This window comes from Rhinatrema bivittatum, chromosome 2 (genome assembly GCF_901001135.1).
Source record: "Rhinatrema bivittatum chromosome 2, aRhiBiv1.1, whole genome shotgun sequence".
Taxonomy (NCBI): domain Eukaryota; kingdom Metazoa; phylum Chordata; class Amphibia; order Gymnophiona; family Rhinatrematidae; genus Rhinatrema; species Rhinatrema bivittatum.
In genome coordinates, this window is record NC_042616.1 from 634,710,124 (window position 1) to 634,733,653 (window position 23,530).

Sequence of the window (23,530 nt, forward strand, 5' to 3'; positions counted from 1 at the left end):
CAAATACTGAGCTGAGATGAAGCAACACTGTAAGTAAAGAGTATATACTGTCTGAGGAGAAGACAGTCTATGGATGTGCATATGTGAAGATATAATAAAGAGCACTGTTTTAAGAAGTTTAGTTTGTCTCCAAGCCTGTGGGATTCACTGCTCGTTACCACAAGCTGTATTTGATGGGTGGAGAAAGAATAATGTGCACAGACAGAGAGGGACCTTGGAGTGATAGTATCTTATGATCTGAAGGTGGTGAAGCAGTTGACAAAGAAATAGCTAAAGCTAGAAGAATGCTACGCTGCACAAAGAGGAATAACCAGTAAGAAAAAGGAGGTGGTAATGCCCTTGTACAGGTCCTTGGTAAGACCTCACCTGGGTTACTGCACGCATTACTGGTGTCAATATATGAAAAAGAATAGAGACAGGATGGAGGCGGTCCAAAGAAAAGCAACCAAAATGGTGTGAGGTCAGCAGTGGAAGGCTTATGAAGAGAGGCTGAAGGATCTGAATATGTATACCATGGAAGAGAGGAGGTACGGGGGAGATATGATACAGACCTTTAGATACCTGAAAAGTTTTATTATGCACAATTGTCAAACGTTTTCCATTGGAAAGAAATTGAAACACAGAAACATAGAAATATTGGTAGAAAAGGACCAAATGGTCCATCCAGTCTGCCCAGCAAATGTATGGTAGACCAGATGTGCCATACAGATCTCCCCCATAAAGGTATCATCATGCCAGTGCCACCCCCTGATACCTTTAAGGGGGAGACCTGTATGGCATGGATTACTACTTTCCTGATAATTTCCTTTTCCTTAATATAAGCAGATGGATTCAGGATCAGTGGTGGGGTGCTACTGGGGATTGCTTGGTTGAATCCTGAAATGGCTGTTATTAATCAAGTTTTTGCTAGTCTGTCCACAGTTGGCATTTGAAGAGAATACTGGAGGCTTTGTCACTGCAAGGGTATATATACTGTGATGTCAGTTTGCTCCATCTCCATCTGCAGGTAGAGGTGTATAATCGGCTGCAGGAGGAGAAGGCATATACTATCACTGTTGCGCCTGACTTCCTGCACCCGCTACCTTTCAGCTGCTTAATTAGGTTAAGTCCATGTCGGCTGAAGAACCAGCTACCTGAACAAAGCACTCATCTTAGGGACCACGGAAATCACATCAGGAATTTTCAATTGAGGGAGGGACCATTAGGTATCACCACAGGAGAGCAGGGCAACTCAAATCTCCAATTAATTCTCCTCTAAATTTTGAAACAATCCCAAGCAGCACCCCAATACCAGTCCTGAATCCATCTGTCTAGATGTTAGGAAACAGTAGAATTAGGGGGGAGGGGGTGTCACAAAATGAAACTCCAGGGAGGACAACTCAGAACCAACGTCAGGAAATATGTTTTCACTGAGAGGGTGGTGAATGCCTGGAATGCCCTTCTGGAGGAGGAGATGTAGACGAAAACAGTGAAAGAATTCAAAGGGACAAGGGATAAACACAGTGGATTCCTAATGGATAAACACAGTGGATTCCTAATGGAAATGAAGAAAAGAGTGCATGGGGGTAACTTGCTGTGCAGCTGTTATTATCCGTAACCATAAGCCTTGATACTGCTGATGCAACTCCAACATTGCTCTCTGCTTCAACAGCAAGCAGAAAAGGGGAATTGGATTCAGACAGCAACCGAGGGTTCTGACTTTTATGGTCTGAGAAATTGATAACCATGGGGGGTACTATCATAAGCATGCTGGGCAGATTGGGTGGACCATTTGGTCCTTTTCTGCCATCATTTCTGTTTCTATGGTATTTCTCTTGCTGCCAGCTTTTCCTTGAGATTTCCTTGTAAATAGTTTAAGTGGGATAATAAAATGTTTTTTATTACCCAATGTTATGACTAAATTGAGGGTTTTCTTTCAAAAAATAGAGCAATACCCACAACCGAGGGTCATGCATGAGCATTAGCTATGTTAATTTTGATGCAAGCGTAATGGATAAAGCTGAATTGCTTACTTGTAACAGGTGTTCTCCTAGGACAGCAGGATGTTAGTCCTCACAGATGGGTGACAAATAGAGCCCAGTATGGAAAACTTTTCTCAAAGTTTCTAGAACTTTGTCAACGTTTCAAGAACTTTGACTGGCACACTGAGCATGCCCAGCATGGCACTATCCACGTGTCCACGCGGGGTCCCTCTTCAATGTCATAACATAGAATTCACGAGCGAAAAAATAAAACAACAAAATGCAAGAGAACCCAACTCCGCGGGGTGGTGGGCGGGTTTCCTGAGGATTAACATCCTGCTATCCTAAGAGAACACCTGTTACAGGTAAGCAACTCTGCTTTCTCCTAGGGCAAGCAGGATGGTGGTTCTCACAGATGGATGAATACCAAGCTACAGGCTCCTGGCAACAACCATGACCAACAGGCACCAAAACTGGGTGCCAACAGGCACAAAAATAACTGCAGTGCTTTTGGTAAAATAGGGAGATAGCCTAAACCTGAACAATGGGCCCTAGGTAAGGAGAGTTGGGTTTAAGCCTAGAAGAGATTGCAAAGGACAGATTGGCCAAAGCTGTTATGTCGACCATCCTTGTCCAAGCAGTAATGGGCAGCGAACGTGTGTAGGGAACTCTACGTTGCGGCCTTGCATATTTTGGCAATGGGAACCACTTGCAAGTGGGCAACCAATGCCACCATGGTTCTTCTCACAGAGTGAACTTTTATGTGGTCTCCAAGCTGAAGGCCCGCCTGCTCATAGCAGAAAAAGATACAATCCGCCAGCCAGTTGGACAGAGTTTGCTTGCCCACCGCAAAACCCAGCCTGTTCCTGTCAAAGGATATAAAGAGTTGTGAGGACTGCCTGTGGCCTGCTGTGTGTTCGAGATAGAAAGCTAAAGCCCTCTTGCAGTCTGAACTGTGCAGAGCCTGTTCGCCCTGGTGAAATGAGGTCTCGGAAAAAAAGTGGGCAGAATGATGGACTGATTAAGATGAAAATCAGTCACCACCTTAGGCAGGAAATTAGGGTGCGTATGGAAGAGCACCCTATCATGAAATAATTTTGTGTAAGGCGGATACACAACCAATGCCTGAAGCTCACTAACCTCGTGTGCCGAAGCAACCGCCACCAGGAAGAGAACCTTCCACATCAGGAACTTAAGATTGCAGGCATGCAAAGGCTCAAAAGGGTCACACATGAGCCGCGCCAATACTACCTTGAGGTCCCAGATACAATAGGAGGCTGAAGGGAAAGCTTCAGCTGAAGCAAACCCCACAGAAACCGCCCCCCAATGGGTTGCAGAGATGGGCGTATCAGCCACACCCTGAAGATAAACACTGATGGCACTCAGGTGTACTCTGTCCGAGTTGGTTTTTAACCCAGCCTCCAAAAGGTGCCACAGATAGTCGAGCAACTTTGAAGTGGGGCAGGCGAAGGGATCCAAGCCATGACCCTCGCATCAGACAGAGAACCTCCTCTACTTCAATCAATAAGACTTCCTGGTGGAAGGCTTCCTGGAAGCTACCAACACTCGAGACACATAGTCAGAGAGGGCCAGGGCCTGCAGGACTAGGCGCTCAACATCCAGGCTGTCAAGACTAATGCTCGGAGGTTTGGATGGTGCAGTCTGCCCCGATCCTGTGTGAGATCGGGAGAGGTCCCCCAGATGGATGGGTTCTCTGATAGGTCCCGAAGAAGCAGGAACCAGACCTGTCTGGGCGTGTAAGGAACCATGAGAATCATGGTCCCCCGGTCTTGCTGGAGCTTCAAAAGAATCTTCATGACCAGCGGAAGAAGAGGATATGCATACAGGAGACCCGTGCCCCAATGTCGGGCAAAGACATCAGAGGCTAGAAGTCAGTCTGTCCTGAACAGGGAGCAGAATTTGCTCACCTTGCAGTTATAGGGGGAGACAAAGAGATCCACGTCAGAGTTCCTCACCAGCACAAGATCGGGGCTGCCACTGCTGGATCTAGTGACCACTCGTGTGGCCGGAATGCTCGACTCAGACGGTCCGCCACTACATTCTCTGTTCCGGCTAGGTACATCGTTCTCAGGAGCATGCTCTGTGACAGAGCCCAGGACCAGATCTGCATCACCTCTTGACAGAGGAGGAACGACCCACTGCCTCCCTGTTTGTTGATGTATCGCATTGCTACTTGATTGTATGTCCAGATCAGGACTGCCTTGTGGGACAAACGGTCTCAAAACGCCCAAAGGGCATAGTGAATCACTCGAAGCTACAGGAAGCTGATCTGACAGAGATTCCCGAGCCGTCCACTGACCTTGCGAATGGGAGGTTGCCCACATGCACCCACCAACCTAGGGGGGAGGCATCGGTGGTAAGCACCACCTGAGGCGGGGAAACCTGAAAAGGGACCCCTGCTCCAGGTTGGATAGATCTTCCCACCATGGCAGGGAGACCTGGAGTGGTGGCATGATGAAGACACGTGTCCCAAGGTCCTGGAATGCCTGCTGCCACTGTGACTGCAAGGTCCATTACACCCTGCGCATGCACAGACGGGCCAAAGGGGTGAAATGGACAGACGCAGCCATGTGACCCAAAAGATGAAGCAGCAGACGAGCAGAAAACAGTTGACGGCTGTGGATCAAGCTAGCCAGCGACAAGGCAAGCGCTCCATTGCAGGGCAGAAATGCCTTGGCCTGAACTGTGTCCAGTCTGGCCTCTATGAAGCCCAGGGGTAGCGACGGGCTGAGGTGGGACTTGGGGTAATTGATGACAAACCCCAGAAATTGCAGCACCTGAATGGTCAGATGTAAGGAGCAAAGCGCCCCCTGCTGAGTGGCACTTTTGAGCAGCCAATCGTTCAACTAGGGGAATGCGTGCACCCCGACTTTGGAGATGTGCCCCCAGCACTGCCAGGCACTTGGTGAAGACCTGGGGAGCTGACGCAAGGCTGAATGGCAACACTCTATACTGGAAGTGATCCTTTCCCATCACAAAGTGAAGATACTTCCTGTGACCCTTTCAGCTTGAGGGAGCAGAGCCAATCTCCTCTTCTTAGGAGCGGGATCAGGGTGCCCAGAGAAACCATCTTGAACCTTTCTCTTTGAAGGAATTTGTTCAAGGCTCTCAGGTCGAGAAAAGGGCGTAGGCCCCCAGTTCTCTTTGGAATCAGGAAATACCGAGAGTAGAACCCATTCGTCCTGCTGGCAGAGAGAAACAGGTTCTACCGCTCCGGCCATTAGAAGGGCGGAGAGCGAGACCCAGATGGCCGCTGACCTGTGAGGACGTGCGGGCTGCGGCTCCTGGTCTTTGAAATTTCTCTCGAGCTTGTCCTCAAGATAATTTCCTTCTCAAGAATTTTCAACCATGCCTCATACAAAGAGGAAAGCTCGGGTACGCAAACTTACCTAGACACCCGATGATTTCAGACAACCAAAGATCAACGCAGCCTTTGTGAGGACGCCGACAAAGAACCCGGAAGCTGTAGTCGCTGGGGCAGGCATGGAGCAGCTGCCGAGCCATCGTTGAGTCCGGGATATCCAACTGTTCCGGATCCACCTATGAGAGAGTCTAGCAGTGTGGATTTGCTTCAGAAATCTTTACCTGTAAAATGTGGTGTCCAGAGAAGAGAGGAGGAACTCTCTTCGGAGAACCTGATGGAAATGGGTTCCAGAAACCATGAGACTCTGGCTTAACATCGCCCCGAACAACTAAAGGAAAATGGTGAAGGCCTTTTGGAGGTAGGAATTGCGATGAATAACACCCCTTCTTAATACTACCTCTGTTCTCGTGCCATCTTTAGAGGAAATAAAGAATATTTTAATAGTAATGCAGAAATCTATTAATACACTTACTACAACTGTGAAGGAAACAATGAGTAAATCTAATAAGCTGGAAGAAATGGTGATATCGATTGAGAAAAGAACTTTTACTTTGGAAGGGAAAGTGAAAAAAATGGAGAAAATTGGAGAAAATGTTTGAGAACAAAATGGAGTTCTATGAGAACCAATCTAAGAGGACCAATTTATGCTTTCTGAACTTCCCTAGAACTAAATTACAGTCTCCCAAGGACTTATTGAAGTTATTTCGTGAATATAATAAAATACTCATTGGAAAAAAATACCTGATGTAGCAACAATTTACTATCAATCACAACGCTCAGCAGCGGGAGAAAATTTCCAGCAGCAAGAAAATCAAGGAGAGGAAACTTTGGATCTAACAGACTTTTTAGAAAAATCTTTTGAAATGGAAATTTCCTCAAGAGCCACATTACTTGTGCAGTTTTTCTCAAGGTCTGATAGAGATAATGTTTTAAAGTAATATTTCAGATTTCAGAAATTGAAATTCTATGGCCAACCTATCCGAATCTTTCCAGATATTGCAAGGATAACACAAATAAAATGGAAAAAATTCTTGGAAATGAGAGGAGAGGTAGTAGAAGGAGGTGCACAGTTGATGCTACGCTTTCCCTGTTGTTGATGTTTATTCTATGGGGATGTAAAGTATGTATTTACAGATCCGATGCAATTGCGTAGCTATTTAGACTCTTCATCGTGATCCTAGGTTGAATCCAAAGGTAGTTGGAAAGGGAGAGAAAATGTAGGTGTCACTAACAGAGTTCTAGCATGTATTTTCTTTATATTAAGATTTCTTTATCTATCTGCTAAATTCACCCTTGGTCTCCCACATTTCTTGTTTTTGTTGTTTCAATGTGCATATGACCAGATGATATTGTATTATAATATATTTTTCTTTACCAAAAATGTTCGATTAGTACTTGTATATCTGGAATATGATTACACATTGGAAAAATTTCTTGTAATTTAAAGCAAAAATGCAATAAAGAATAAATTTAAAAAAAAGAAGGGTAGAGAGCTATGTCAGAAGTATTTCCTGAGGGGCAGATGAAGCCCATAATGGACATGGGAGAGAGTCCACAGGGACGTCCCTGAAGTTCAGCCGGGTACCCTCGGCAAATTAGGGTAAGAACCCACTGGTCTGACGTAACGTGGGGCCAGCAGTACGCAAAATGATGCAGCCTACCTCTGACCGGAGGGCAGGATAGCGAGGGTATGGCAATCTGACTTATGCTCCCTTGCTCCCAATCAAAACCCCATGGCGGGGCTCTGCTGGGGGGGCCTGGCTGAGGCCTGGGGGTCCACTGCTGAAGGGAACGACCCCTGCAACCAACGTGGAGTGTGTGTGGGCCCATGAGGCGGGAGAATAATATTTCTTCTGGCGATAGAAGGATTTCCTCGAGCCTTATCGTGAGGATTTTCTGACAGAGGATGGCGGGTCGGACGTACTAGCCAACAGCCGCATCTGGCTACTGCGTCCCTGATCTTCATCCCCGAAGGTTGAGCCCTTGGGTTCTGGCGGGCAGCAGGACTTAGACTGAAGCTGGTACCAAGACACAGGCTGGAACTTCAGAGTAGTGCAGGGCTGGAGACAAGGACTGGATATCGAGGCAAGGCAGGACTGGATACTGAGGCAAGGCAGGCACAAGACAAGACCAGACAAGGCAGACTAGTGCATGACTTAGACAAGGCAATCAAGGATAGGAGCATACAAGAAAAACACAGAAGTAAGAACAAAGAAGCCCAAAGGCAGCAAGGCTGGAGGCCTGAAGGCCACTAAGCAAGGTAACGCCTAGATAGACCACAAGGCAAGAAGCAGGAAGATCCAGAGGCCACAAGGCAAGGCAAGGTAAGGCCTAGGTTAGGCCACAGAGCAAAGCACAAGGAGCAAGAAGGCCCAGAGGCCACAGAGCAAGACAAAGTAGAATAGGGCTAAGCAGGGAGCCAAGCAGACTCAATAAGGCCTCAGGTATCGCAAGAGGCAGGACTAAATAGGCCAAGCCCTGCTGACTATGGCTAGAGCAAGGTATAGCTCCATGGGGACTTCTGGTAGCAGGGAGAAGGCATATCACACTGGATCATAACATTTAACCAGTTTGCAATCCACAAAAATGCATTGCCTCCTATCCCATGACTTTCTAATTTTTTTTAGAAGCCTCTCATGGGGGACTTTGTCAAATGCCTTCTGAAAACTCAAATACACCACATCTACCGGCTTACCTTTATCCACATGTTTATTAACTCCTTCAAAAAATTTAAACAGATTTGTGAGGTAAGACTTCCCTTGGGTAAATGCATGCTGTCTGTGTCCCATTAAACATATCTATCGAATATATTCTGTGATTTTGTTCCTTAGAATAGTTGCCATGATATTTCATGGCACTGAATCAGGCTCACCGGTTTACAGTTTTCCCTGGAGCACCTTCCAGTCTTCAGATACAATGGACAATTTTAATGATAGGTTACAAATTATTAGTAATAGATCTGAAATTTCATTTTTCAGTTCTTTCAGAATCTACGGTATATACCACCTGGTCTGGGCGATTTACTACTCTTCAGTTTGTCAATCTGGCCAACTATATCTTCCAGGTTCACCGTGATTTGGATCAGTTTATCTGAATCATTACCCTTGAAAACAGTCTCTGGAATGGGTAGCTCCCCTACATCTTCATTTATAAACACTGAAGCAAAAAAATCATTTAGTCTTTCTGTGATGGTCTTATCTTTCCTAAGTGCCCCTTTAACCCCTCGATCATCTAATGATCCAACCAACTCCTTCACAGGCTTCCTGCTTCGGATATATTTTTAAAAAATGTTATTACGTATTTTTGCCACTATGGCCAACTTCTTTTCAAATTCTCTCTTACTTTGTCTTATCAATGTTGTATCTTTAACTTGCCAATGCTTATGCTTTTTCTTATTTTCTTCAGATGGATCTTTCTTCTAATTTTTTAAGGAAATATTTTTTGGCGAAATAGCCTCTTTAATTTTACCTTTTAATCAAGCTGGCAATCATTTGGCCTTCCTGCCACCTTTCTTAATGTGTCAAACACATCTGGACTGCACTTCTAAGATGGTATTTTTAAACAATGTCCACTCCTGTTGTACACTTTTAACCTTTGTAGCTGCACTTTTCAGTTTTTTTCTATCTTCCTAATTTTATCAGTCTTCCTTTTGAAAGTTTAGTGCTAGAGCTGTAGATTTACTTATTTACCTCTACCAGTCATTAATTCAAATTTGATCATGTTATGATCACTATTGCCATGAGGCCCCCATCACCATTATCTCTCTCACCAAATCCTGAGTTCCATTAGCTCCTTCTCTTTGACATTCCTACCTTGTTTGTTGTTTCTGTTAATCCCCCTCCAAATATGCAGTCTGATAATTAGGAATATTTTCTTTGTTGTTGCTTCCTTTGTAATTATCCTTAATTTTCTGAATGTCAAGCTTTCTTTGACTTGCAATTTTAAATTTCACAAAACATAATTAAATACATAACACCCAACTGTCTGTTGTTATCAAAGATCATAATGAGTTGAAATGTTGAAGCCTTCCCCTCACTGGAAGGCTATTTAAACCTAATCAGGAAGCTTTTCTGATATTATAGTCAAATGGTAGAATTAGATTTTGATTGGGTTTATTGGAGAGGTTTGGGCTGTACTCTATCACATGGCCTGCTTTGCTGTTATTTTATTTATTTAGCTTACGCCTTTTCATAGTTAGGCAAGTTACATTCAGGTACTGCAGGTATTTCCCTGTCCCAGTGGGCTTTCAACCTAATGGGATTATTTATTAAGCTGCATTAGGTATTTATCTTGCAGTAAATGCCTAACAATAATGCATGATATTTTAAATACTGTGTTTATATTCTCTCAGGCCCAGTGATCACTGTATTCAAAATGACGTAATACAAGATATGGCCCTATCACTTGATAGGGCCATATCTTGTATTGTGCGGGCTGGCACAAATTTGAAGGCAAAGATTGCTAAGCCTACAGCCTAAGGGGTGCTCCGGATCCCACTAAACCATCAGGTATATCCAGGAACGAGGGAAAGGCTAGCATAGGTTGGGGTGGAAAGTTTTGAAAAATGTGTACCTCGCCCTCTTCCCACCCCCCAGATTTATTTTTTTTTAATTTTTGGACATGAACGCTGCCTCAAAAAGTGGTAGGAGGATGGGTGGGAGTCTCACAAAACCTCTTGGGGCGTGGGGGGGGGGAAGGGTTGTGAGGCTGCTATTGCCCTTTAAGAAGATGGCAGCCCCAAGCAAAAGGGCTGCCGTCACTTTCATTTTGGTCTTTTATCCAGTGCTATTGTTCCCTGTGGAATTTTATCACCGGAGAAAATACCATGCGGATTCCTACTGAGTGCCGCTGTTTTGAACGACCCCCCTCAGTATTTTTCTGGTTCAGGGGAAAATACCATGGCTTGACAAACAACTCCCCAAGTTTGTACCTGAGGCAATGGAGAGGGAAGTGACTTGCCCAAGATGAGAAGGAGAATCAGTGGGATTTTCCTGGTTCTCAGTCCACTAATCTAACCAACTTGTTGTTGCTGCTGTTGCAGATGAGGTCGCTTGAAGAGAGTAGGTTTGGTGCCTTCTTCTTGAATAGCAGTACTGTCTCCTGACAGGGTAAGGAAAGTGGAGCAGTGATCTTTAATAATATCCACTGGGGCATCAGCAAGTTTATTGTAAACATCTTCACAAAGACCTGAAGCCCTCAGCTATGCTAGCTTTCTAGCTCCAATGGCTACTGCAGATATCCTAGAAGAAGTATCAAGTACATCACAAGTGATCGAATTAAATGTTTCCCCGCATTCTTCTACTTCTTGCAGTACACAAGAGAAAATTTGTGGAGTTTGAAGGAAGCAGCTGGGTCTTCACTTGCAGCTTTCGCAATGCATTGTACATGTATTATACTATATAAGATGGGCAGCTATCCTAGATTTTAACAGAGTCATCTTTACCTGGAAGGGTACTGGAATGCAATCTGGAATGCTTTGCCATTTTTCAAAGCTGATTGCACTAGTACAGACTCATCAGGGAGATGTACACCTTTTGATGATGGGTAATAGTATGTTCAAATGTTAACTATGGTTTGTGATGATGATGGTTTGTTCAGAAAGAAATTGAAAGTTTTCTATTTCCAACAGGCTTTCCTGACAGGGATTTAGATATTGCAACTTTTGATTATGCAGTCATAAACAGTTGGTATGTTAGGATATTCTTTGTATAGCATTTTACTTTGTGTGTATTGTAATCTTGCTTTTGTCTTTATTATGATGTTAATTGTTTTAATCCTGTGACCGTCTAGAATATCTTATGTTGAGATAAGTATAAAACGGTTTTAAATAAAAAATAAATAATCAGGACCAGGCTGAACTTTGTATTTAAGATCCAACTTCCTTGCTGCTGGTAATGTAGACAAGGGCATCTATGACATTCTTGTTTGGAGTTCCTGTAATGCTCTGTAAACCAAAACAGCTCCTACTTGTTTCTCAAGATTCTGCCTCCTCCTGTAAAATAAATGGAATTTCTTTTGTCATTTTTTGGTCAATCATATCCTTCAGAGAAGATGTACTTCAGGGAGGTTGTGGAGAAATATTCAATGGAAAACCAGTAGACTCTTCATCATCGGAATGATATGCCTGAGAATTATAAGACAATTGTGATCCTTGTGAAACAGACAACCCTACGCATGGTTCTTCTGAGGTTGTCCTATCCTTGGATGAAGGTGAACCATGAGACTTAGAGTGTGACTTGGTTTGCATGATTTCTTGCTTGGCTTGATATGGCAGAATAATAGATTGAGTTTCAGGTTTAGAGCCATAGACTCCGAAATGGGAGATATTGCTCTCACTGGAATGGAGGAGGTGGAGAATCCCAATAGAAGAACTATCTGATTCTGGAACTTGAATCAGCATTGATTGTTTGGCAGAAGTAGATTCAAAATGAACTAACTATTTTGTTTGATTGGTGCTGTCATTTGCATCTTAGTGCTGAGGAGTTTTGGTGCTGATAAGGATATGGTACTTCAACTTGTGGATAGCACCAGCGAAAACTCTGTGATAAAGAATGATGGTGACAAAGGTGTCTTCCTATGTACCCATGTGTGACTGGAACCCAACAAGGCCTGCTTTGGCTTTACATGCTTTCGCGCCGAAGAGCGCAACTTCTTTCCCTTTTTGCTAGAAGGGAAATGGGGCCTACGCTGAGACTTCTCAGAATTATAGCGCCTTGCATAAGAGGACTCTGCCTTTTTTTATTTAGATGGTCCCTTTGCTGGTGATAGTTCCCTCTTTGCTGATCCAGAGACTTGGAGAAAACTTAAAAATTCTTTGCGAGAGTAATTTTTAACAATGTATGTAAGTTAGCACATACACACATAAATATGTGCACACAAAGTTATATCTGTATTTTGTGTGTGATGGGAGCAGGATAACTTTAGGGCTACCGAAGAGCAGTCCTAAAGTTAGCCGGATAAGTTTAAGATATTTGGGTTTGTTCAGTGGTATGCCCGTGCTGCTGAATATCCCCAGCTAACTTAGCTGGATAACATTCCTAACTGGCCAGCAGCTGAATATGGACATCTCACGATTAAAATAAATAAATTCTAGCATACCATTAACAAGACACCACAACCTGAAATCTGACAGCAATCTGGAAAAACTGGGGAATAAACAAAGTATTCAATAAAAGTCCCTAATTTTTCCACATCATTTTAATCAAAATTTCAGACCTCAGCCAGTCTAATACATTCACAACAGCCTTTTTTTTTAATTTTTGGAATAAAAGGTAAAGGATGGTATGCAGTGCTCAAAAACTGCTTTTATTGTTTAAAATTCTGACAAGCCTGGTAGACTATCTATTGCCTATTTCTTTGCATCTGTCCCCAGCACTCTCTCCCCCACTGTCTAAATGGCTTCATTTTGACTGGCAGGAGCATTAAACAAATAATTTAATCTTATTTGGGTAGGAGTAGAGCAGTGGGCTATGAACCAGGGAATCTGGGTTCAAATAACGCTGCTGCTCCTTATGACCTTAGGTAAGCCACATCACCTTCCATTGGTTCAGACTGTAAGCCCTCTAGGGACAGGGAAATGCCTTTAGTACCTGAATGTATCCAGTTTAAAGTGCCTGAAAAGTGGAATATAAATAAATAAGATAAAATGTACAAGTTTGTATTCTGCCCTTTTAGGAACAAACCCAAATAACAGCAAAGTACATTACGATACAAAACACTATAATTTTCACAAAGATATCAAAACAAATTAAATTTAAAAATATAAGAAAATATACAATATCTGGAAAAACTAATATCTAACAAATAGCGCCAACCATAAAACATTCTGATTGGTGACAATACCCAGGAGTTATCAAGACACTCTTCAGATAAGAATCTGAAATATTAAACCTATCAATCAGCCTCATAGAATAGCAATCAAAAGCCTCCCTTTGCCAAATAACCATTATTTTAGTTATATCTGGGTCCTATTGGTTTAAGAGGCAGATTTCAATATATCGGTCAAGGCATGGCTTTGACTACACTAGATGAATGACCCTCACTCGCTGTCTTGCATAAATATTAAGTGCTGTGAGCTACTGAAGTGTTTCTCAACCTTTTCAAGCCCAATACACACCTATATTAACAAAAATGTTGTGTCGTACACTAACCTCCAATAAAAAGGACTCATATGGCCAAAAAAAAAAAAGAGCTAGGGAAGCACTGAAATCTCTTTTCCAAATTTTAAAACAAAGGGAAAGAGGGGGCAGACACACACATGAACTCATCAGAATGGTCAAACTCCCTCTACATGTTAAGTGCAGAGGAAGGGAGATCACCGCTCAATGCATACTCTCCCTATCTTAGTCAGCCTGGGGCTGGAAGGACTCAAAGGAGGAAGCTCAGAATGGGGAAGATGAAGAACTACTGGGTGCACTGTGTGTGCCGCACAAAGCTAGGCCCAGCTATCCATGCCCTGCATTCTGCGCATTGATAACCGTTCTTTAGGGCTCATGCTGCAGTTAGAAAAGAGAGGCATGCACGATTACATATATTCTCAAAAAGAAGCTTCTATATGTTTAAGAGCCACCACTAGTGTCTCTTGTTGTTGTGAGATGCTGAGAGCAGAGCCCTGGTGCTCATCTGAACCTGAGCATCAAGCAGTGGTGATTTTTCCATGCCTCATCTGATCAGATCTGAAGCTGCACTGGCTGGGAAACATTAAGGAATAACACGGTGGATTGCTGAGGGTTTCATCTGCTTTTGGATCCTAATCTTTCAAGCCTACCCTCTCATTTTATCTCAGCTCCATAAATCAGACTGGAAATCTCTGACACTGTAAAGTAAAGAAAATATGATGCTCACCTCCTGTTTTCAGAGCCGCAGATAGTAACTCTCTGCACTTCAGACGCACTGAATCAGAGGTGATCGGAGCCCGAGGTAACGTGGTTAGAAAGTTATCTGAGAAAGCAGCACAGACTTCCTTTCTGCTGCTAAAATTGCTACTGGAACTGCTAGAATGGGTAAAATCAGAGGAAACATATGATATTACTGCAACTGCCTTCAAATCTACTGCATCAGGAGCAGAAAGAAACCTCGTTCTTACTTTAAAAACAAGACCAGCAACCTAAGACAGAATTTGTTTTCTGCGGGGTCTTGTGAAGCAGGTACTCGATACAATACTCAAGTACTTAATTTCCACAGCTTCATTTTTGTTTTCTAACTTGTGTTTTACATTTGACCATGAACTCTTGATTGGAGTTCTGAGATTACAGACACTGAAACATGGCTTTTAATTATTATTATGTTTTTTTTTGTGTGAATGATGTTCTGTTGCTTTTAAAACAATGTAGAGATTACTTGCCTGATAATCTCGTTTTCATTAGTGTATGCAGATGGACTCAAAACAAATGGGTATAGTGTGCTCGTGCTAGCAGTTGGAGACGGATCTGACGTCAGCACGGGTACATATACCCCCGCAGGAAGTGCCGCAAATCAGTAATCTTCCTTACAAAAGCTGTAGCTGACCGATCAATTAAACGAACAGGATTACCCTGACCGACTGATAGTAGCTGGAGACCGCCAGTGTTCACAACCGGAAGGCGTTGACACCCGGCAGGGTGGATGGCCTATTATAAGAAAACATGGCTTACCGTGAATCGGTGAATCCCCATATATGCCAGCAGTCGGGTGGGATGCTGAGTCCATCTGCATACACTAAGGAAAACGAGATTATCAGGCAAGTAATCTCTACTTTTCCTAGCGTGTAGCAGATGGACTCAAAACAAATGGGATGTACAAAAGCTACTCCTGGACTGGGCGGGAGGCTGCCCGAGGACCGTTTAGGATTGCCCTCGCAAATGTTGTGTCCTCCCTGGCCTGAACGTCCAGACGCTAGAACCTGGAGACGGTATGGAGGGAGGACCACGACGCTGCTTTACATATCTCTGCAGGCGACAGCAGCTTAGCTTCTGCCCAAGAGGCCGATTGTGCGCCTCTACAGCTTTGACCTGTAGAGGCGGTGGTTTTCCCGCCTCTATGTAGGCTGCCTTGATAACTTCTTTAATCCAGCGGGCGATGGTTGGCTGTGAGGCCGCTTCCCCTAGCTTCTTCCCGCTGTGCAGGACGAACAGGTGGTCCGTCTTTCGTACTGCTTCTGACATTTCCAGATATCTGGACAGCAGTCTGCCGATGTCAATATGGCGTAGCATTCGACCTTCCTCAGACTTCTTCAAACCTTCCGTGGTAGGCAAGGATATGGTTTGGTTGAGGTGAAAGTGTGAGACCACCTTCGGTAAAAAGGATGGAACTGTGCTAAGATGGATAGCCTCTGGAGTGATTCTGAGAAATGGATCACTACAGGATAGTGCTTGTATCTCTGAGATGCGGAGTGCTGAACCATACAGCCAGCAAGAACACCATCTTCAAGGTTAACAAACGGAGGGACAGGCCTCGAAGGGGCCTGAAGGCTGATCCCGCAAAAAATTCCAATACTAGGTTGAGGTTCCACAAGGGCACTGGCCACTGCAGTGGCGGGCGAATGTGTTTGACTCCTTTCAGGAAACATGAGATGTCTGGGTGTTTGGCAATGGTGTTGCCGTCACTCCTGGGACCGTAGCAAGACAGCGCTGCTACCTGGACCTTGATGGAGCTGAGGGACAGACCCTTCTGAAGTCCATCTTGTAGGAAGTCCAAAATGGTAGGAATCTTAGCGGTATGCGAATTGGTGCCGTGAGAGTCGCACCAGGCTTCAAAAACTCTCCAGAACCTGATATATGTTAGGGATGTGGAGAACTTGCGTGCTCGGAGGAGTGTATCTATAACCGGCTCCGAGTATCCTCTTTTCTTCAGTCTAGCCCTCTCAATGGCCAGACCGTAAGAGAGAATTGAGCCGGATCCTCGTGGAGGATGGGACCTTGCTGCAGCAGGTCCCTGTGTGGAGGCAGAGGTAGAGGATTTCCTGCCAGTAGTCTTCTCATGTCTGCGTACCAGGGTCTTCTTGGCCAGTCCGGGGCCACTAGAAGAACTAGGCCTCTGTGTCGCTGAATCTTGCGTATAATGGCGCCCAGCAGGGGCCATGGAGGAAAGGCATATAGCAGGATTCCCTGAGGCCACGGCTGTACCAGGGCATCGATCCCCTGGGATAGTGGATCCCGCCTGCGGCTGAAATATCTGGGTACTTGAGCGTTGGACCTGTCTGCTAATAGGTCCATGCCCGGCGTCCCCCACTGATCCACAATCATCTGGAAAACTGTGGGCGACAGCTGCCACTCCCCCGGGTTTAGGCTTTCTCTGCTGAGGAAGTCTGCCGTCGTGTTATCCTTCCCGGCAATGTGGACGGCGGAGATGTCCTGAAGACTTGCTTCTGCCCAAATCATCAGGGGCGTTATTTCCAGGGACACTTGTTGGCTTCTGGTTCCGCCCTGACGATTGATGTATGCCACCATGGTGGCATTGTCTGACATCACTCTGACCGCTCTGTCGCGAAGTCTGTGGGCAAATCGCAGGCATGCTAGCCTGACTGCCCATGCCTCTAGTTGGTTGATGTTCCACCTCGACTCTTCTCTGGTCCACCGCCCTTGGGCGGTGAGTTCCTCACAGTGTGCTCCCGATCCGTTCAGGCTGGCATCTGTGGTGAGCAGAATCCAGTTTGGGGAGGACATTCTTGACCCCCGGCTCATGTGGCCGGGCTGCAACCCCCATCGTAGCTGATACCGCACTCTGGCCGGTAGAGGTAGGCGTACGGTGTAGTTCTGTGATCGTGGGCTCCATCGAGATAGAAGGGCGCGTTGCAACGGTCTCATATGAGCCCGCGCCCAGGGCACCACTTCCAGAGTGGACGCCATGAGGCCGAGGACCTGAAGGTAATCTCGAGCTGTGGGCCGACTGGCGCTCAGCAGAGCCTGCAGATGACTCTGGAGTTTTGTTTTTCTCTTGGAGGTCAGGCTGACCTTGTCTTCTCGGGTGTCGAATTGGACCCCTAGGTATTCCAGCAACTGGGACGGCTGTAGGGAGCTCTTGTTTAAGTTGACTACCCATCCTAGGCTCTCCAGAAGAGCTATAACTCTGTTGGTTGCCCGGTGGCTCTCCTCCGGTGACTTTGCCCTGATCAGCCAATCGTCCAGGTAGGGATGGACGAGAATTCCTTCCTTCCTGAGTGCCGCCGCACTACTACTATTACCTTGGTAAAGATCCGCGGCATGGTGGCTAACCCGAAGGGTAAAGCTCGGAACTGGAAGTGCTGATTCAGGACTTTGAAGCGTAAATAGCGCTGGTGATCCCGATGGATTGGGATATGCAGGTAGGCTTCCGACCGGTCTAGGGAGGTGAGAAACTCCCCTGGCTGTACCGAATTCTTGACCGATCGTAGAGTTTCCATGCGAAAGCTGGGGACCCGTAGGTGTCGGTTGACTGACTTGAGGTCCAGGACGGGCCTAAAAGTGCCCTCCTTCTTGGGTACAATGAAATAAATGGAATAATGCCCAGAATTTACCTCTCCCACAGGTACTGGGATTATGGCTTTTAGGGCCAGGAGCCTCTGTAAGGTCACTTCTAGTGCCGCTGCCTTGAGCGGTGAACAAGGAGATTCCACAAACTTGTTCGGCGGAAGCCGAAAGAAATCCAGGTAATATCCCTCTCGGATGATGGCGAGGACCCACTGGTCCGAAGTAAGCTCGACCCACCTGCAGTAGAAGAGGGTTAGCCTGCCCCCTATGGCTGCTACCTCCGGATGGGTCGGCTGATTGTCATTGTGGGTTGCGGCCGGGGCCGGAACCCGAGCCGGTTCTCTTCTTGTTATGCTTAGTCCGAAAGGACTGGTTCCTGGCCTGGGAACGAGGTGCTCGATAGCGAGTCCTGTAAGGGTTGAAGCACTGCAAATTTCTACCTCTAGATGGTCTAGAAAAAGAACGCTGGCTCCTCCTCGCCCTGTCTTCTGGTAGATGGGGTAATGGGGAGGCACCCCATTTAGTAGCCCAGCTCTCGAGATCGCTGCCGAACAGTAAGGAACCCTTAAAGGGCATTCTTGTGAGTCGTGTTTTGGAGGACGAGTCGGCTGCCCAATTGCGTAGCCAAAGCTGTCTCCTGGCTGCCATTGAGGAGGACACTCCCTTGGTTGCCGTACGGACGAGGTCGGAGGCTGCGTCAGTGAGAAATGCGAGAGCTGATTCCATGTCTGCTCCCTGGGTGTTGTTTCTCGCCTGTGATAAACAGGAACGCGTCACCACGGTGCAGCAGGTCGCGATTCGTAGGGACGTGGCTGCTACCTCAAAAGCTTGTTTCAGAATGGTGTCCATGCGTTGGTCATGCAAATCCTTGAGGGCCGCTCCCCCCTCAACCGGAATGGTGGTGTGCTTCACTATTGCGTTAACTATGGCGTCTACCCTGGGGCACGCCAACAGCTCCTTGGATCCAGAGGGTACATGCCTACCAACGCCCGACCCCCTTTGAATGAGGCCTCCGGTGCCTTCCATTCCAGATCGATTAGCTGCTGTGCTGCTTGTAGGAGGGGAAAATGGTGAGCCGGTTGGCGCAGGCCCTCTAACAGGGGGTTCATTTTAGGGTCCCCTGGAGCCTCCTGGCCCGGAATGGCCAATTCCGATAGGCATTGTGAGACCAGGCCTGAAAGATCCTCTTTCCGAAAGAAGCGCCTCATAGTACGATATGGCTCTATCTCTGAGGGAAGTTCACCCTCCTCGGGGGGCTCCTCACTATCCTGGGAGCAATCCGAATCCCCATAATCGGGGCTGTCGGGAGGCGAGTGGCTGCGCCTAGGTCTCAAGGGACCAGGTACCAGATCCACCGGAACGGAAAGATCCATTCGGGGAGCAGACTGCATCTGGACAAAGGCGTGAATCCCCTTGAATAATTCCACCCAGGAAAGCGAAGCTGGATCTGGCCATAGGGGCACCAGGTCTCTTGGGTTCCCTGGTTGCTCGCCGAGGACCGCTAAGTCCGGTGTGCTCCCTGAGGAACCGCTGGGCTGGGGCCGGTCCTGTCCTGTAACTCCCATGGCCTCCTCACATTGGGCACATAGTGAGTCTGCTCCCTCACTCTGTGTAGCTCTGAGGTTGCATGCTGAGCAGAGGCTTAGAGCTTTCATGCCAGATTCTGGAGGTGCCAGCCCTGCGGCCGCATGGGCTCTCTTATGCTCCATTCGCCTGAAATCCGGTGTCGCCCAATAAGTGCGCCTAACAAGAGCTCTTAACAGCGTGCGCCTATCCACGGGCGTCTTATAAATGTGCGCCTATATACGGGTGGCTTACCTATCGCGTGCGCGAACAACGTGCGCTAACAACATGCGACTATCACGTGCGCTAACAACGTGCGCTTATTGCGTGCGCTAACAACATGCGCCTATCGCGTGCGCTAACAACATGCGCCTATCGCGTGCGCTTAGCTCAGTAACGAGCGCTCAGCAGCAAAGTTGAGTAGGCATGCAAAATGGCAACCTCCTTGGCGTGCTGCCCCGTAGGCAGGCCCAGCGAATCCACACTTCCTCGGAGACCAAGTAAAGATATACGCCTTACCTTGTCTTCGGCGCTTCCCGGTTGCAACCCGGGCGGTCTCCGGCTGCGGGGGGAGTATACCTTCAACCGCCGCGCATAAGGAAGTGCGCCCGCTGGCTCTAGGCCGCGCCCGAACACGTCTCGCTCGGGGGCCAAGCCGCGCCCAAGCCCTTCTCACTCGGGGGCCAAGTCCACGCCGGGACCGAGGCTGCCTCTAGGCCGCGCCCGAACTAGTCTCGCTCGGGGGCCAAGCCGCGCCCGAGCCCTTCTCACTCGGGGGCTAGGTCCCTGCCACGAACCGGCTACCGGACCGAGGCACTTACATCCGAGGGACCTCGGAAGTCAGCTCGGGAAAACTCAACTGGGTGAGGGCCTCACCACAGGAGTGCGGGGCTCGTCTTCAATAGGTTTCTTCTAGGAATTTAGTCGTTAGAATTTGGAAACACGCTCAGCGAGCGTGAGGTAGCTCCAAACTGCTTTGGAGACGGAAATTACTGATTTGCGGCACTTCCTGTGGGGGTATATGTACCCGTGCTGACGTCAGATCCGTCTCCAACTGCTAGCACGAGCACACTACACGCTAGGAAATTCTCTATTCAAGTAGTACTGATATCAGTACTCTGACTGGGAGCCCATATTCCACAACTATATAAAACATTAAAAGATACAAATAAAATGGAATAAATGTATATTGTAGCAGTTGCCTACTTCATAGCTGGCTTTTATCATCACCTGTACAATTAACAAAAGCCACCTTGGAGTTGGTTTAAAAGGTACAGCCAAGGAGGGAGCAAAGCTACAGTGAAAAAAAAGATGCAGCAGTTACCTGGATTTTAACAAATGGACCGGCAGTAGACAAAACATATCTGTTAGAACAATATTTTGTATAGCAAACCTGGACAGCTATGTACAAGAATTATTTTAAGCACAGATCTTAAAGTAAGTGCACACATTTTTGCAATGATTTTCCAACCTGGGCTTTTTGCCCAGGGAGGGTAATTTTAGAACACTGCAGGTAACTTTTGAGGTAAATATACTCATTACACCCATTTACAAAAGGAACATGTTTGCATATGTTTGCTTTGAAAATTATCCTATTGAAAAGCACCCATATTAGATGACACCTGCTCTGCAGGCACATTTCCTGTGCAAACTTACACACGGATTTTTAAAAATCAACACTTATGCACATAGGAGAAAACTCCACCCCAACCCAGCTCCCAGGAACGTCTCTGCATGATCCAGGAAAACTTACCTGTGAACATGACATACACGCTTAAGGTTACCCAATTTTATAAAACTCTATGTCTGCACAAAACACAGTGTTTTATGGTGGAAAAGCATTACTCCCCCACACAAAATAAGGAATGGCATTTCCATTGGACAGCCTTTCCATCTTTTCTGTAAGGAGGGGAAACTAGTTTTTGGTGTTACAGTTTTATCATTTAATTAAGGAAATCAAGATTTTATAGCTCTACTCAGAGGCCAAGCCATTGCAAACATATTTTGAACAGAAAACATGAGCTCTCCTTACAACTGCTTCAAGCAAAACTTAATATAAAGAGCAGTTACTGTAGACATACATCCAAATTTTCACTGACATGCAATTGGTCCTTTTCTCATGACATTCTCTAAGCACATAAGACAGTGACACAGGAGCTGCAAATCTATTTCTGGGGTGGCTAGCCTTGCTTCTCCATCATAGGTTAGCAGGGTTCAGCACACCTCATTCTTAAGTCTATGCAACATGCACGTCCATAACCCCTGATGCAAAACGGGGGTTAGCGCTTCCAATACGCACGTGTAATCACATGCAAATGAAAATTGACGAGGTTATCTATTCCCCCCAATGCAAAAAAAAATAAAATAAATAAATAACCAGTGCGCCCAATGCACATATTTTTACTCACCAAAATTAATATCTGCCATGGGCAGGAATTAATATTGGTGGAGCCCAAAATGTGTACAGAAAAGCATAAAATACTGCTTTTCTGTACTTCCTCCGACTTAATATTGTGGCGATATTAAGTCGAAAGAGCTAAAAAATTAGAATGTCCCAAAAAAAAAAAAAAAGTGTGCCAACAATCAGGTTAGGAAAAGGGACGCTCAATTAATGAGCGTCCATTTTCTTAACCTGTGGCTGTGCATAGGTTAGGAAAACGGATGCTCTAAAATTGAGCGTCCCTTTTCCTAACCGGCTAACAGCCACCTCTCCCGGTGCCTGCTGCTGAGGAGGTGCTAGGGGCGTGTAATTTCCCCTAGCTCCTCCTTTTTACCCCAGCACCCGATTTAAATATTAAATCGGGCACCCGGAAGAGGTTGATTGGCGCGCGTGCTCAATCATGAACACCTGTTTAACGCGTACCGATATTGCAATGGCCTGTCTGTCGTCGCCAGAGTGACCACGGCCCACTTTCTCCTAATGCCAGGCCTCCCAGACAGCGGCCTAACGTGCTGCTGTACCACCACAGAGGTAATGAATATCAAACCTGATAATTAAACCAAAATGCATCTTACAGAGAGAGATTTTTAGGTGGTTTGTTTTTTAAATTAGATTTGCAATGTCTCCCAATGTCTAAAGACTCTTCGATATGTGAAAACCTCATTGTTTAAAATTCACTTCCATTCAGAAGCCAGTTTGAAAATATTTATTCTGGGGAAGATGAACTTCCAATTCAAACTTTCTGAGGGTTATTTCATATTGTAACAACTTGCTTTTGGCATGGAGACACCTAAGTCACTGCATTCAAAATCAGAAGAAAATAAATGCTGGCTCTGAATGAGATGTGTCAGTATATATTCTGAATAAAGGGCTTTTTAAAGTTTCTCCCAAATATAAATTAAGGCTGTCAATATTTCTCTAGCTTCATCAACTAGACAGAAATACAAGTGCTATGTGCTTGTGGGACTAGACCGTAGGCAAATACAGAAAGTTTTACAATTGCTAGAACTAGTTCCTCTCTGCTAAAATGTATGGTACCTCTCTTCTCTTGCCTCTGGGCTGTTTTGTGATAACAAAAGAGGCTCTTTCTTCTTTTCCTCTGGTTCTTTCTCATTCGAAGGCCCATCTGAAAATGCAATGCAAAGGATTACCTATTACAGGAGAACTTTCATTCTGTCACAAAGCAGATGGTATAGTTTGAACATAAGAGAACCAACAGAGAAAAGTTAAGAACTTATGACCTTATGAATATATGAGTGCGCAGGGGTGGGAGAGAGCGAGGTTCTAATGTTTGTAATGCAGTTTTATATTCACTTTTAAAACAAGACAGACATGTATAATCATCTGGGATAGCAAGTACTTGAAAATATGAATTGAATGTACTATATTACATCTAAATACATACAATCAGCATACAGTACAAGTCCATGAACAACAAAGAAAACATGGATTAACGCTTGCACAAGTAATTCTCTGCTGACCAGCATTCATGAATTAGCTATAGTGCTTGGGTGACATTATCCAATGGCGCTGACGCTGACTCAGCTCTTGGAGCTCAGTAAAGATATTACTGACATTTTAGGAGTTCCTGTGCACTCATGCTGCCTCATTAGCCCCACAGTCTTTCTTCGTCTGAATTACTGCACAGATGTATCCATGCCTTTCTTAAAAATTTTTCACTGCTTTTTGGGGTCTAGTGTTCCTATCTGCCTTGTTGATTCCAATTTTTATTGTAATTGCCTTTGCAGTTCCTTAA

At 45.7% G+C, this 23,530-nt stretch overlaps 1 protein-coding gene across 3 annotated transcripts in view; it reads right to left on the reverse strand.

The window, feature by feature from the left end:
- TCEA1 (transcription elongation factor A1) overlaps window positions 1–23,530 on the reverse strand; it is a 174,820-nt gene that overhangs the window by 57,199 nt on the left and 94,091 nt on the right. For all 3 annotated transcript variants that reach the window (XM_029591274.1, XM_029591277.1, XM_029591275.1), the window contains 2 exons: window positions 22,813–22,900; window positions 14,191–14,339 (listed from right to left, as the gene is read on the reverse strand). In XM_029591274.1, coding sequence (XP_029447134.1) covers window positions 14,191–14,339; window positions 22,813–22,900 — 237 coding nt within the window. The remainder of the gene's footprint in view (window positions 1–14,190; window positions 14,340–22,812; window positions 22,901–23,530) is intronic.